The 14963-nt window shown below is 30.6% G+C and overlaps 2 protein-coding genes and 1 long non-coding RNA gene across 8 annotated transcripts; 1 reads left to right on the top strand and 2 right to left on the bottom strand.

Annotated features, from left to right (window-relative positions):
- Positions 1-6: 6 nt before the first annotated feature.
- LOC128396790 (kinase D-interacting substrate of 220 kDa B-like) lies at positions 7-9417 on the bottom strand. Of its 6 annotated transcripts, XM_053357409.1 has the most exons (15): positions 9045-9416; positions 7993-8100; positions 7204-7374; positions 7044-7145; positions 6851-6949; positions 6560-6757; positions 6380-6478; positions 5201-5497; positions 5031-5129; positions 4844-4942; positions 4188-4725; positions 3815-4114; positions 1847-3733; positions 1515-1640; positions 511-1059 (listed from the first exon to the last, which is right to left on the bottom strand). In XM_053357409.1, exons 3-15 carry the CDS (start codon positions 7372-7374, stop codon positions 1001-1003), a joined length of 4074 nt encoding a protein of 1357 aa, XP_053213384.1. In that variant the 5' UTR covers positions 7993-8100; positions 9045-9416; the 3' UTR covers positions 511-1000. The 6 variants fall into 6 exon arrangements, with proteins under 6 accessions (XP_053213387.1, XP_053213388.1, XP_053213386.1 ...); XM_053357412.1 differs by lacking the exons at positions 511-1059; positions 9045-9416 and adding an exon at positions 7-436 and having other exon boundaries at positions 7993-8287; XM_053357411.1 differs by lacking the exon at positions 7993-8100 and having other exon boundaries at positions 510-1059; positions 9045-9417.
- Positions 8410-10328, top strand: LOC128396801 (uncharacterized). The gene is made up of 3 exons (XR_008326854.1): positions 8410-8938; positions 9364-10118; positions 10189-10328. It is a non-coding gene; the product is annotated as an uncharacterized LOC128396801 (long non-coding RNA).
- A 228-nt stretch (positions 10329-10556) lies between these two features.
- Positions 10557-11087, bottom strand: LOC128396798 (histidine-rich glycoprotein-like). The gene is made up of 3 exons (XM_053357421.1): positions 10947-11087; positions 10780-10826; positions 10557-10696 (listed from the first exon to the last, which is right to left on the bottom strand). The coding sequence occupies exons 1-3, from the start codon at positions 11054-11056 to the stop codon at positions 10563-10565; spliced, it is 291 nt and encodes a 96-aa protein (XP_053213396.1). The 5' UTR covers positions 11057-11087; the 3' UTR covers positions 10557-10562.
- Positions 11088-14963: the final 3876 nt, after the last annotated feature.

The following is a 14963-nucleotide window of genomic DNA, read 5'->3' as shown; positions in this document are numbered from 1 at the left end:
AATTGATAAGAAAACAAATTTTAGTGTTTTAATTACATTGGATTTATATTAAATAAACAAAAGTTACAAAATATCAACAATTTACCAACCTAATTGTAATCAAGAAAAGTTAATTTTCACCCTAATTAAATCAATTGATGTTTTAACAAATCAAAAGTCTAGACGCTAGAGTTTAACATTAACTAATTGTTGATAGTCAATTGATGATCATTAAAGCACAATTTAAGTTAATCATTGAGATCAGTGGTTAATTGTTATCTTTATGGTTATCCGAATTATTGATTTGATAACAATCAGCAATCAAATACAATTAAAGGGTTGATTTTTTATTCTGTGTAAATATTTATTTCTTATTAACCCTTTGCTCCAAGTGATCAGTTAATTGTTGTTGATTATAATTCCGAAGTGTAAAACTTTACTGACAGTTCTGGTTTACCTGGAGGTAGTAATTGAGATAAATTGATTAGTGAATTAACTTTAATTGTTTTATTTTGTTCTTGACACATTTTCAATAACAAAACAGCGTCTCAATCGGCAAAGAAAAAGACGATTAAGCAAAAAAAAGATTCACATTATATATTAATCATAATTAAAACAATTAATTAAGTATAGAAAAAATTTAACAGATAAATTAAACAATAATTAATTAAGCATTTCCATGTAACAATAATAATAAATAAAACATTTACCTATGAATTATATAAATATGACAACTGGATTAATATAACAATGAATACGTATGAACAAAAAATACATTGTCTTGAATTGATAAAGTAATAATAATTGGTGAGATTAGATTTGAATGGTTAATTGTAACCATTATTTAGACAATTGAAAAATAATCTGATGATTTGTTGATTGTTGTAAAACATGTTGTTGATTAGATTAAAATTTAAGATCAGTGCTTTTCTTTGTGTTAACGGTTATTCAAAGTGTAACGAGGATTTTTGTATCTAAATAATTAGTTGATTGAGATTCATCATCATTAATACGGTTTCAGTTAACTATTAGTTGTTGTTGTTGTTGTTGTGACTTGAATAATATTAGTATCTGGAAAGACTAAAGGTAATAATAATAATAGATGACATTTTGAACATTGATTCGCAATACGAATATAAATTTACAAAAAAAAAGGAAACAATTTGGACGCAATTTGGCAGCAATCAACAAAAAAAAGCGACGAAAAAAGTTTTCGATAGATTAAAATAGCCTAAGGAAATTAAGGTAAGGTAATTATCTGAAGGGAAGGTTAAAAGTATCGAAATAAATGTTCTAATGGTGAGAAAACTAAATAAATGAACCTTAATTGGTTGAGAATAAGATCATGTTGATTGAATACTAGGCAAAGTATTGTTCTGTTAAGCAGATTGGATATATAAGCAAATATATCGGCAAAGATGGTAATGTGTTTCTCTGGAATACCAAATGAGCAGCGAACGTTTAACAAATTATTAATTGAGACAATTGTTTGCAGTTAGTTGATCATACAATTGATTCAGATGGTTCAATTATACCTTGACGTTCAAGAGGATGTCGTCTAGATGATGAAGATGATGAACTGGATGAGTAAATACTGTGTTTCGAGGGAGATACTAATGGCGTAGTATCATTGGGCTCTGGTTCAATTTCAATTGCGTGATCTGTTTGTGGTGAATGGGAGAAAAATAAAAAAGAGACAATATTTATAATCATTTGCTAATCACTCAATCAAAAAGATAATAATAAGTATTCAAATGATAAAATAATTAAAATAAGAGACTAAAATGCAGTAAATTGTAAACAATCTACAATAATTAGAAAGGTTGATGGGAGATTTACAAGAGATTGAATTAATAATTATATTTACTTGTTCTTATGATGCTTCCTAAAAGATCAGAATCTCCAAAAGATATTGAAGGACTGAGTCGATTATTCATTCCAGCGTTACCAATGTAAAGAACTCCAACCTCTTGTGGTGACGGTGCCTCATCATTATCTTCATTATCCTCTTCAATTGGGGAATCCATAACAACAGCACTTGCGAGTGCGGCCTCTTCCATGGTTACTTGTTTCTCTAAATTACTTTTAAGTCGACCTTCAATCAATTGATATTCACTTCCTGGTGGTAAACCTGATGTTGGTGTGGCTCCAGAAATTTGGACTGAAGGCGGAAGTGTCGGCAAACGACCATCAATAAGAACACTTTTAAAAAGTAACCAATCTCCAAAGGAGAAACCTAGAACCAATTTAAGGTCATTTAGATCTTCGGAAGAGCAGTTTGATAGAACGCGACCATTTATATTGTTACATCGAATGGCTTTACCATATTTGTCGATTTGTGAATGATCAAAGGCTTCGATTTGTTTTAACATTGCAATGACTCCGTCGACGCTTAAATGCATAAGTTGCAGTTTGTGTGGGGAAATGTTTCCAGATGAACTAGGCTGTGGTAGAGTTCCAGTTGATATCTTTCGGTCACCGGCATTTGGGTTCTGAATCGGCCTATCAAGTTGTGCAATTGAATTTGAATCGGTCCAAGCTTCGGTTAAATTTTTACGCAGATAAGGATCTAAATTGATTGTGAAAGGCGCAAATGTTTTAAGGTCACCAAGGGTCAATGAGTTATGGTGATAGGAAAGAAAAATATTCAATTTCTTTTCATCATTATCACGAGATAATAGAACAGGATCTTGGGGTAAAATTGGTGAAACTTTATCATACAAAGATTTCAATGGAATTGAATCATCGTTGAATTTATTTTCAGTGATGTCCCAATAAGCTATCAAAGCGGAAGCACGCAAGGGCCATTGTTCAGTAATATTAACCCAAATAGTGAGTCGATGCCAATCGAAGTCTAGATTGAATGCTTTTAAAAGACGACCTTGGATATAAACAATGTTCATAATCCGTCTCATCGATTTAGGATTAACATCACTAAAGTAATCATCAGTTAACAGAACTTTGGTCAAGGATTCTCCTCCGTGTCCACTAAGACTAATTACTGAATCAGCTGCTTTTAAATTAGAAATTTTCTTTGATTTTGATCTTATCATTCCAGAAGTTGACCCTTTAGAAGGATGAGGAATTGGTGCTGCAGCGATCGCTTCGACCAGTGATGTAGTCGATGATCGATAATCGGGCTTATTCAACACGGTGGTTTGAGCAATTTTAACTTTTCGAAGTTGAGAGTTTTGTAAGTAGAAAGGTAGATGAACAATTGTCTTTAAGTATTCCTTTGATTTAGATGTTACATGATGATGAGGATCCAAAGTCATGATACAAACAAAGGGTGGTGATAATGAACGATTTGCATTAATAACTTGAAAATTGATGAAATAATCGTTGATTCCCTCGAGAAAAGTAATCAACCGATCAGATTCATAAATCGATTCCAATGCATCCAAAATAATGACCAGGCGACTTTGTCTTTTACCAATAAATGAATCTAAACACATTATACACGATTGCATAAGTTGAACATCCTTTTTAAGCTCTTCACGAGTTTTTTTCTTCGAATGAAAAACAAGTTCTCTGATTATTTTGAAAGGTATAATGAAGTTGGAAACAATCCAGGATCCGGTGATACTCGCGATAGCCACCAAAACATAACTGAGAACAGGATGTAATTTAAAAGGCTCAGTTTTATCAACATAATAAAGAATTAAAAGAATGGCCAAAGTAAAAAATGACAAGATAATCAAAAATATTGTAGGCACCATACAAATGCGTCTCCATCTCCAAGTAAGGCCAGAGACTATAAGAGAGTAAACAAAATCTTAATTACTAATCAACTAAATTTAAGGATCCATAGTTTATCTGAAATTCAATGACCCACCATGTTTAGGGTGAAAGACTTTGTATAGATGAACAGGTAAAAAACCAAGCTCATTTTCCATTGATTGCCACAAAGAATTTAGAATTGCAGTGATTAATTGTGAGACACCATAATCAGATGAAATTTTGACTGGTGCTTCAGTGAATAAGAAACGAACCGGTAATGTTGAAACTTGATCAACCTCTAACATGGGAGGATTTCCAAAGCAAACTTGAATGATAAGTTTAAGTCGATCAGAGCGACTTCGTATATTTGAACTGATAGACCAATCGTAACGTAAATGTCCACAATAAACGATTGCTAATTAGATTGAATTTAAGCGAATTAATTAGAAGATGAAAACTTTTAGTCCACAAATTTTATGTATACTCACCGAATATACAATAACACAAGAAGAAAATACCAATCGCTGTAATTATACCGAAAAAATATTGTCTTCCATTGGTTCCGACAAGAGTTCCAACACCAGTAACGATTGATAACATAAAGATTGCACAAAATAAGGACCACGAAAATCTGAATGTTGGACTTATGTTCCAATCTTGAGTGAAAGTAATGAGATCATCTTTTAATTTACCAATAAGAAATGACTTCCCGCTTCCCCATTTAGCGAATAGTCCAACACAAACTGGCAGTTTGAGTGTAGGTTCTGAAAGTAAATTAGCGATAGCTGAAGAGTAAAGATCATAACCAAGTTGAGTCTCTTTTTCCAAGACACGACGGCTTGAAGGTGTGGCACCGAAAAGTGTTGGTAGAATTGGTTTTTGGTGGGTATTATCAAGCATGAACGGGGTCTCTCCTCGTTTATTTGGCTTATAAAGTAACTGTGAATTTCGAGGATTTCGTAGTAGAAATTCAACAATCGTTTTCGATTGAGCACGAATCGAAATGTGTAAAGCGGTATCTCCAAACTAACGATAAGACAAAGGAAATGCATTAATTAATAAATTAGTCATTAAATTTGATCGAAAGTTCATTTTTTCATGATTCTTAAATTCTAGATAAGTTCTAGGTAATTTCAAAACTAACCTTATCACAAGCAGTAACTTTAGCTTTCTTATCAATCAACATTTTAACTATTGGTAAACGACGACTACGAACTGCCTTCAACAAAGGTGTATCGCCATCCTAAAGAGATGATATAAAAAAATTCATTATTGTTTCCATCCTAAATATGAGATGAAATAAACGAAATTAACCCTAAAAAGGTCCATACCTCAGTCGCAAGCTCAAGGTTTGCATTTGCTTTGAGAAGAGCTCGAACAACTTCAACATGACCCTTTTCCACTGACCAATATAAGGCGGTTTTCTTGTCCTATGATAAAAAGAAACAAGTTGATTCATCAGGAATTTCGAATTCTATTCATTGCCAAGTTGATTACTCACAGCTCCCTGATGGTCTACATCTGCATGAGCTTTAATTAAAGCTTCAACGATTAAAACATATCCAGATTTAGAGGCGTGAATAAGACTTGTGTCACTATTACGATCACTTAGATTAACATAAGAATTGATTCTTAATAAAGCATTGACAATATTGATATTTCCGCCTTTGCTTGCAATCATAAGTGCTGATAAACCATCGGCATCACAGGCGTTTGCATTTGGCTTGAATGTTATAATCAAATCAACAAGATTTTCAAAGTTTCCACGAACTGCAACAAGTAACGGAGTCCAACCATACTGCAAGAGAATCAAAAGAAAAGGTCAGAATTGTGATTAGCGCAAATAAAAACAGTTCAAGGTAAACGAATAAATTAACAAAGTAATCATTTCTCATCTGATAACCTTCATCCTAATGATACATTGAGTACTCGAATCTCGAGCTAATATTAGCTGTGTGATTACATGATGAAAGATAAGCGAAATTTTCGTTGATTATAATTAGCATATTCGAAGATGAGCCTGCGTCATTTGCAGAAACTGCCAAATGTGACCTAATTACCGAAAAAGATTTGACAGATCTTAACATTAGATGAAAAGTTCAGTCGAGAAGTTAATCAAGATTCACACTCGATAAAAACTCAAAATTAAATGATGAGCTTTAAAATACTAATAACAAAGACGAATGCCTATTAATTGAATTGATATTAACTCATAGTAAAATTTGGATAACAAGTATCACAGAAATGGAAACATTTAAAACAATTCCATCCTGATACCAGTTATTTCATGGGATTTTCTGATTAAAACAAGGGCGAAGTTTAAAAGAAGTGTAGGAAAAAAATAATTTTCTGTGAGCAATAGAATGGAAATTAAATTAAAAATAGAAAACGATTGTAACAAATTATTTCCTGATAATGAAAAATTCATCATAGAAAAATGAGATGATGGAAACAGAACATCAGAAATATGATATAATTTTTTCTATTAACAATACAATTTATCCTCTAATTAGCAAGACTACTTGTTATTACTCTTTCCGGTAATTAATTGTAAGTTAATAATAATAATTAGTGAGATAGTGATCACATTAATCAATCAATATCCTACCTCGACTTTTAAGAATTGATTAGTTGAAGTTTTTGTTTCTCAAGCAAAATCATGAATCAACAATTTTCTTACCATTCCAATTGCATCGACTGTTGCTCCGGCCTTTAAAAGTTTCTGTGCAATATCAATGTGACCTTTTCTACAGGTCCATATTAAAGGTGTGGTTCCATACTGTTTTGATTGAATATTAATTAACAATAATTAATTAACAAATAAAAACATTTCAAGTACCTTGGGAGACAATTATCAAACCTTATCAGGAGTATCAGGTTTAGCTGCGTGAGCAAGTAGCATTAATGTTATCTCAAGAAAACCTCTTCCACTAGCATAGATCAATGGAGTCATATTATTGTTATCAAAGACATTGGCTGAAGCTCCTTTTTTTAGTAATACTTTTGCAATATCGAGACATCCTTTGTAAGAAGCCCATAACAATGGTGTCCATCCTCCCTGATTAATTGGAGAGAAAATATCGAATGAGGCTTAATTAGAACAAGATTATAATTGCATATCAATATTGAATGGAAAAGGCAACAAATTTACCATATCAGTTGCATCTAGAGTAGCTCCGGCCTCGACTAATTCAGTGACAATGTCCAGATTGCCTTCTTTTGTTGCAGTTATTAATGTATTCCAATCATCCTACAATTAGTTGATTAATATTGGATTAAGAGATTGAGATTATTCAGTTGGATTCTTGGAAATTTGCAAATGAAACAAATCTATTAGAACTCACCAAATCTTGATAGTTTAGATCAGCTCCTCTTCGAATAAGTTCTTGGACGATTCTAAGGTTACCAGATTCTGCAGCGACCATGAGAAGACTCATACCTCCAGCCTAGAAGATGATAAGTCAGATTTTGAACTTGGAATTGGAAAAGAAAAATAAAACTTACCTCTCCAACATCATTGACACCGAGTCTTCCTTCATCAAGTAAACTTATCAGCTGATCATTTTTTCCATCTTCTATCAGCTCTCGAGCATCATTGAAGTATCCAGAAATGACCAGAACGGTTTGAGCTTCATTTGATTTAAATCGTAATTTACCATCTTTTTTCTTGACCATCTGAATAAAAGAAGACATGTATTTAGAGGGTTTACGAGAAAAAGCAGTTTCCATCATTTTCACCGTTTAATCAACTATTATCACACCAACAGAAGAAAAAGAAAATCACAATCAAAGAGTAGACACAATCAATCATATTACTCTTGAAGATGGAATTAATCCCGAACCAAGAATGAATTAGAGTTAATCATGGTTCGGAGAGAGAAAAGGAGAGAGATTCAGGGTGAAAGAGAGGGAATTATTATTTGAAAAGGAGAAAAGAATAACACAGGGAAGAAGAAGAGAAGGAGCTGATGATGTTAGAGAAAAATGAAGCCCATAATCAAGAGACGAAAAAGGAATATTCCAATTGATTGGTTGTATCTCTTCCCGCCCTAAAATCATTTTGGATTAATTGGTTAATCAAAAGCTCAATTGAATTACGAGAGAGACAGAGAGAGGAAAAAATCATTAGATTAATTGAAGATGTAAAGATACAGAAAAACACCACAAGCTAATTAAAGACGCAATCATAACACACGAGTAAAGCAAAGAGGGAGACCAATTAATTGATTGACTAACAATTAGAACACGAGAAAAAGAAGAAGATACAAAATTAAAATGGATACACACAATTACCTTAAGTTCAAAGCGTGAAGGTGAACATCACTATACATCGAATCGTATGTTGTACAGTAATGGAGGAGATGAGAGACCAAAGGAAAAAAAGAGAAGATTTAATTTCCTCTGAGGTTGATGATTAATCCAGTTGATTGGAAAATGGAAAAAGGGATAAACAGAAGAAGATGGTTGACAAATTGACGATTAAGATAATTGTGACTATTGAGTAACCATGATAATCGAAAAAAAAGATTGATAACAATTAACAGAAAAAAAAGACACAGAAACACAAGAGAAGAAAATTAAAATGAAAGAGAACAAAATTGTGATCAAGTAGACAGAGAAAAAGAAAGAAATTTGATCAACTGTTTCCTCTCTTTCTTTTCTTCTCTTTCTTTGTCTATTTCTTTTCTATTCTCTTGATTAGCTTTTTCTCATTTTCTTTTCTAATGTAACTTGAAACTGTTTATTTTTATTGTGATTCTAATTATTAATTTAATCTATCAAAGTAATTAATCAACCTCTGGATTGTGAAGATAATTAAGTTTGTAAAATGTTGATTAAAATGATCAATTTACTGTTGAATTGATTAGATTGATTGTTTGTTTGGATTTTTTTTTGCTCTTTTGTTGGATTAACAAGGAAACCGGTTAAATCATATGGACATTGTTTTTGTTTATTCTTAATTGTGATTTGGGTTAATTGCTGTTACTTTCATCTTAATTACCTGTTGTGCATTTTTATTGGAATCAGATGATTTTGTGTCTTATTACCTGTGATTAATTTTCGGTTGTTAACAGAATTGGTAAATTACCTATAGTGATAATCAAATTGACGGTAGATTGTGATGGTTAATTTTTTATTGGTTTAACTGCGATTAAATTAACCATAAATTGTGAAGTAAACAATTATAAATCTCAAATCTTACCAAGATGAATTGTTATAGTAACGGTTAATATAAAAGGTTTGTAATTTTGGTTGGAATCAATTTTTCTTTCAGATTTATCATTAATTGTGATTGTGATTATTGGAAAGTTAAGGTCTAATTGATAAGAAATCGTTGACATTACCTGTATTCTCCTAATGATTAACTTGTCAATTGTTGAGACGAAATGAAATTATATGTTGATTGTTATTCTAATTGATTTTGATTAGATGATCAAATACCTCAGGGTTGATAGTTTGTTAAATTATCGGCAATTAAGTTGTGAGTGAAAGATAAAGTTCATACAGAATTGATCAGAATCATTAAATCAATTAGTTTCTTTGTGTTCGAATTAGTTTTATTCACATGTTCACTTTCTTTGTTAATTTAGTTTCCAATTGATTTGCTTTTTTTTTCTTTGACAATATTAATAATCTTTTCTTTTTAATTCTAATTGTTGACAGATCAATAAACTCGGAGACAATTAAAGATGGATCATAACCACGAGGTAAAAAGATGATCACTTGGATTTATTATGAGGCAGATTCGTGTGGGTTGAAAAATTTTTCAATTGATTTAAACACAATTAAATATATTCGGATTGTGAAGTAAAAAAAAAGACATTTACTCTCTCAATGAACAATCAAAATTAATTGTGATTAAATTTGACAGATGAGGAAAGTATCGCCATCTGTTAACAATAATTGTAAAAGAAAACTCGTTACCATGGAAACTGGTGGATAAACAGACTAATGGAAAAAGATTCAATTTTTTTGACAACTTTTGGTTCCTTTGATCAATGTTAATTTGAAGTTTTTCTATGGATTTGAGTTTTGTTAATGTTAATCAACTATCAGAAAGAAATTGAGAGTCAGGATTATTTGGCCGTTGCCTCAATTGAAAGTGTTCTTAAAAAGTGAACCCCAACTAATGGGATCATCTATGAAAAGATCTGGACACTGATCGATACTCAAATTTCTTGGTGATTGAAAACGTAAATCATTTCTCTACCATAGAATATTCAACTTATGGTCCAAGATTTCTATTTGATTTGGTCTTAAAAGTCCAAAACTAAGCTAAAACTAAAAGAGCTTTGGAAACCGATTAATAACAATCAAAAACGAACAATCGAATGTTATTAACAAGAACTTCGTTGATCCGTTTCAATCGAAAGTCAATTTATTAATAGATGCGAATTTAAGTGTCTTTCTTTATCAGAGTAAGATATCTCATCGATAATTCATTTGATTCTCTTATGTTATTTAATATAAATTCAATTTTATTAACAGATTTAACAGGAATTATTTACAAATGGTTAATTTATGGAGCTAAAACTCTTGATTGGACTCGCCAGGGAGGGAAGGAAAATACTATGGAATTTTTCTTATTCTTGTAATGGTTGCCAAGAATTCGGTGTTGGAATCAGTTAACCTCAAATGGCTCGAACTCTCATAACTAAGATTCTTTTGCTCGAGCATTAGCCCCAAGGAACCTTCGAATTCGGAACATTCTTCTTTCGATCTGACCTCATCTATTTCTGATTTCAATTCAAGTACTATTAATATATTAGATGATTTACTGATGAATACTATTTACACTTTGTATACAATATAAATTAAGATGACAAATCCTGTTGGGTCAATGTTTCCTGGTCTTTTGGAGATTACCACCAACCGCCTTCATGGTGATGATGGTGACCATGATGATGATCGTGTCCATGATCGTGACCGTGGTCATGACCATGATCGTGCTTGTGGTGATGATCCTTGTATTTGTGGTGGTGATAATGGTGCTCCTCTGAATCGAAAAACAAAAACAAAAATAAACAATTGGTCAGTTTTTCCGTTCCATCTGATGATCTTAACGTAATCACAACTTACCTTCACACTTGCAACGATGATGATGATGTAAAGGTTTTATCTCGAAGCTACAACCAACCAGATAATAAGACATTAGAAAATCATATCATTTTAGCAACTATGTTTTTCCCTTCGTTCATCTGATCTAATTATTATTTGATTAGCATGAACGACTACAAGATACTCACTTGAATGGCAAAGGCTTATTGGAGCTCAAGGAGGAATCGAGAATTGCTGAAAGTACCGATGACATTTGGAAGGCAAAGAAAACAACAACGAGTATTAGAGCGACTTTCATTTTCACTTAAATCAACGAACAAGTCGAATATAAATGGTTAACAGATTTAAATCACTAGATGATCTTGATGGTTAATCAATTTGTGACTTTTGATTCCAATAGTCGATCACTTTATATACTCAAACATGATCACTACATCTCTTAATTGAAACACCCTAACGTTAACCATTAGCATCAAAATTTAATTCCAACCTCTAGACATTAAGTTTTTTTGTCACCATTGACCTAATCAACTTTTACCATCTCAAACTTAAATAGCAATCAAATGAAATCAAGTCGACTTTCAAGACAATTGGTTCATATAATACAATTGAAATGTTACTATCGAAAAAAATTGATTCAACAAATTTGACAATTTAATCCGCAATTAATTGACAAAAAAAGGAAATAATTTACACTAAATCACGGTCACCTTTAATTACTATCGAAAAGGTTGATTTAATTGTGATCAAAACAAAAACAGTCAACATAATAAAGTGACCCAAGTCATTAAACTAACTATAAATTTAATTGAATCTTAATTTTTTGCAAACCTTAATTGTTACTTAAATAATCCAAACAATTAACTTCTAATCTGATCAATGGTTAGTCAAATTATGGTAACAATTATTTTTAATCAATTAAACAAAAACAAAACTGATTTTTTCCCCAACCATCAACAATTAACTTAATCAACATCAATTGAGTTTGATTACGATTGTCAACCTTATTGAAATAACTTTAATTATCATAATCAATGATAATAACTTGTTCAAACCAGATTAACAACAATTAATCAACCATGTCGATGTTAATTGTTGAGTTGATTTAATGAATTGGTTAATCTGATTAATCCAGTTTTTGGTCAAAGTGATAAAAAGTTTCCATTAATTGTTTATTATTAACAATTGTCAAAGTTTCAAGTAAAACTGATCAACAATTAAATGTTGAATACAAGATTCAGGAAATGAATTAAGTAAATGATAATCACAATTAACTATGATGATATTGAAACGATGAGGCTGATTGTTGTTTTAATTGTGTAAAGTAACATTTTGATTACTGTTGATTGTTGGCAATCATTTTGATTATGCAAATATGATGGTAAAAGTTATCAACATGATTTAAATTAATCGCAATTTATCCGGAAACAGACAAATTGATATTCAATTGTTAATTATGATTACAATTGAAAGGTTATGTTGTCTCTCGTGTAACTGAATTAAAATTGATTATGATCACAATGATTTGAATCATCAAACCAACTAAACCAATTTGTTTTGATTGTGTGCTCAGTGACGAGGCCAAATTGAACAGGTTTACAATTAACTTTAATTGTAAATAAGTTAAAGACTGAACCTGATTGTTATCATCGGATTATTCATACAATTAATCATTGATTGTAATTAAATTCAATTGACACTCACAATCCCTCATATAATCATCAACAATTAAATGTATCATTTTTGGTACACAAATGATTGTTGTTTTTGTCACATTATTTTTCAACAATCAATAAGCAATTAACAAATTAATTTCATGGGTTTATCCAAAATAAACAGTGAGCGTTAATTAACAATTAAAAAAACCATCAATGCATCAGTTAACAACCGGCAATTAGTTGACAATTTTGTCCAGTTGAAAACCCAAGGTTACGTTCATTTTATTATTATTGTTTGATTATCAGTTTAATTGTTCACAATTAAATTAGATTAGGAAACGTTTATCTTAGTAACTTGAATATTAAACCAACACAAAAGTTGATTGTTATCCGGTCAAGAAGTGATTTAAGCCCTTGGATGAAACAATAAATTACCAACACAGTGATTTAATTGCTTGGATTAATTTGCGAGCCAATTGTCAAATCGTAATTGTTACAATTAAGGTTACATAGATTTTCCCAATATATTGAAACCTTTCAACGAATTTTAATTTAGAGTTTTCGTTTGAAGTTTTGTCAAAAGTTTCAAACTTTTCGAAAAGTTCGTTGAACTGAAAAGTTTGATTCGACAAAATCTCCTTGTTTCCCCTCAAATTGTTCTCAACAATTAACAACACAATTAGAAAATACATCTAATAATGTACACGATAATTTCCGTAAAGTTTTGATCGAAAGCTCGGTTTGAACATTATCCTTGGAATCGAATCAAACAATGAACTTGTGGAAACGAAAGAAAAACTTTTCGAAAGTAAAAATAATTCTCATCACTAATCATCAGTTCGAAGAAGATGATGAACAACTCAGCAGGTAATCGAATAATTTTTTCGATGATTAAATTATTATAGTTCATTTATTCTTCTTACCAAAAGTGACCTCGAATCGAAAGTTTCTCTCTCGTGGCTGAGAAAAGGTCAAAACGAGGAGAAAACGAAAAGAAAAGAAAAATTTAGATCGAACCAACGAAGGTTAGAACTTTTTTTCGTTTTCTTCACTTCGATTCTGTTGGTACATAGATCGATCGACGCCCGATTCTGAGAATAATTTTTTAAGGTAATCATTTAATTCTGTATCTGGTTAGATTATCGATAACCTTGTTAATCTCTTACAAAGACACAAGGCCTTTCTTATCCTCGCCTCTAATTTAACTTTCACTATTTACAATTAAATTGTAACTAAATTGTTGTTGTGGTTAAACATTAATATCAACTTGTCAATATGAAGGATAATCAAGTTTCAATACGAAATTTATATCAATGATAATAATCAACAATTGAACAATCAATTTATACATCGAGAACTTAATGAACAGTTATATTGATTAACACAATGTGATCAAATGGTAATCAACTGTAATTGTGATTAAAATTAAATTGTTATTAACCTGATCATTTAACCTTCAATTGAGTTGTAAATTATTTTCTATATTATCATTAAACTAATCATTAATCATTGAATTTTAATCTTTAATCCTTTAATTGTTACCATGATTTAAATGTTATTATTATTCACTTTTATTTTTATCACTGTAATTATGTTATTAATTTTTTTCTTATCTTTTTTCATCACAATTAACTGATTGTTATCAATTTATCTCAATAATTTGTCAACAATATTAATGTTTAAGTGTTAATTGTTCCCGCTAATTGTTACATGTGTATATTAATTAACTAAAAGTTTTTGATTATCGATGAAATTAATCATCTTAAATGTTTAACTCAAAGTTCAGGTAACAATTTAAATCTGCAAACAATTAAATTAAATTGCTAATTTTTGGCACATTTTGTTTGGTACAAAAAAATTAATTACAAGTTAATTGTAGCTTTTAGCTACACAATTAGTGGCCATAGATTAGTTAGTCATTCTAATCACAATTAACAACAATCAAGAACGTAGTTTATAATCTAACCCTTGATTTGCAAGTTTAATTGTTGTCAGTTAATTGTTTCTGTCTAAATGTTTACAATTGAATACAAGGTCATTAGAGGTTATTATTATTATTATGTAATAGGAACGATGAAAATTATTCAAATGATTTAATCATTGATAACAATTAAGCTGTTATTAAATCAAATTGTTAATCACTGATTTCAATTAACTTCGTTCTGATTGATTTAAGTGATAAACTTTTTGTTAACAATTTAATTTTCTTTGTTAACATTAAGTTAATTGTTTGCCTGTTAAAAAGTTTGATTGTTTGTAAACACCATTTCAAGGTTTGATTAAATTGTTATTCAATTCAATTTCCATTTCTAATGATTAGTTTAATGATGATATTAATTGTCTCTGATAATCCTAATCAACTCATTAGTAAACTAATCAATGGTGGTAATTATTTAATACCCATATCGATAGTTATCAAATTAGCTAATTGTTGTCAATAAACGTCGTTGATTTTTCCTACTCTCGGTTCACAATCAATCACAATTAACTTTTCAACAATCAAATCAGTGGTTATTTTTACCCTTTAAATGTGAAAAAAAAGTTAAT

This window comes from Panonychus citri, unplaced genomic scaffold (assembly GCF_014898815.1).
Source record: "Panonychus citri isolate SS breed McGregor unplaced genomic scaffold, ASM1489881v1 Contig00028, whole genome shotgun sequence".
Classification (NCBI taxonomy): domain Eukaryota; kingdom Metazoa; phylum Arthropoda; class Arachnida; order Trombidiformes; family Tetranychidae; genus Panonychus; species Panonychus citri.
This window is presented reverse-complemented; position numbering and strand designations above follow the sequence as displayed.

What these genes read in the sequence shown, in the direction of transcription:
- LOC128396798 (XM_053357421.1), bottom strand. Translation starts at nt 11,056, where the DNA reads ATGAAAGTCGCTCTAATACTCGTTGTTGTTTTCTTTGCCTTCCAAATG. An exon ending in AATAAGCCTTTGCCATTCAA is followed by an intron (nt 10,827 to 10,946) that starts GTGAGTATCTTG and finishes GGTTGGTTGTAG; the next exon opens with CTTCGAGATAAAACCTTTAC. An exon ending in TCATCGTTGCAAGTGTGAAG is followed by an intron (nt 10,697 to 10,779) that starts GTAAGTTGTGAT and finishes TTTTCGATTCAG; the next exon opens with AGGAGCACCATTATCACCAC.
- LOC128396790 (XM_053357411.1), bottom strand. Translation starts at nt 7,374, where the DNA reads ATGGTCAAGAAAAAAGATGGTAAATTACGATTTAAATCAAATGAAGCT. An exon ending in ATCTAAACTATCAAGATTTG is followed by an intron (nt 6,950 to 7,043) that starts GTGAGTTCTAAT and finishes AACTAATTGTAG; the next exon opens with GATGATTGGAATACATTAAT. An exon ending in AAGTTACTGCTTGTGATAAG is followed by an intron (nt 4,726 to 4,843) that starts GTTAGTTTTGAA and finishes TCTTATCGTTAG; the next exon opens with TTTGGAGATACCGCTTTACA.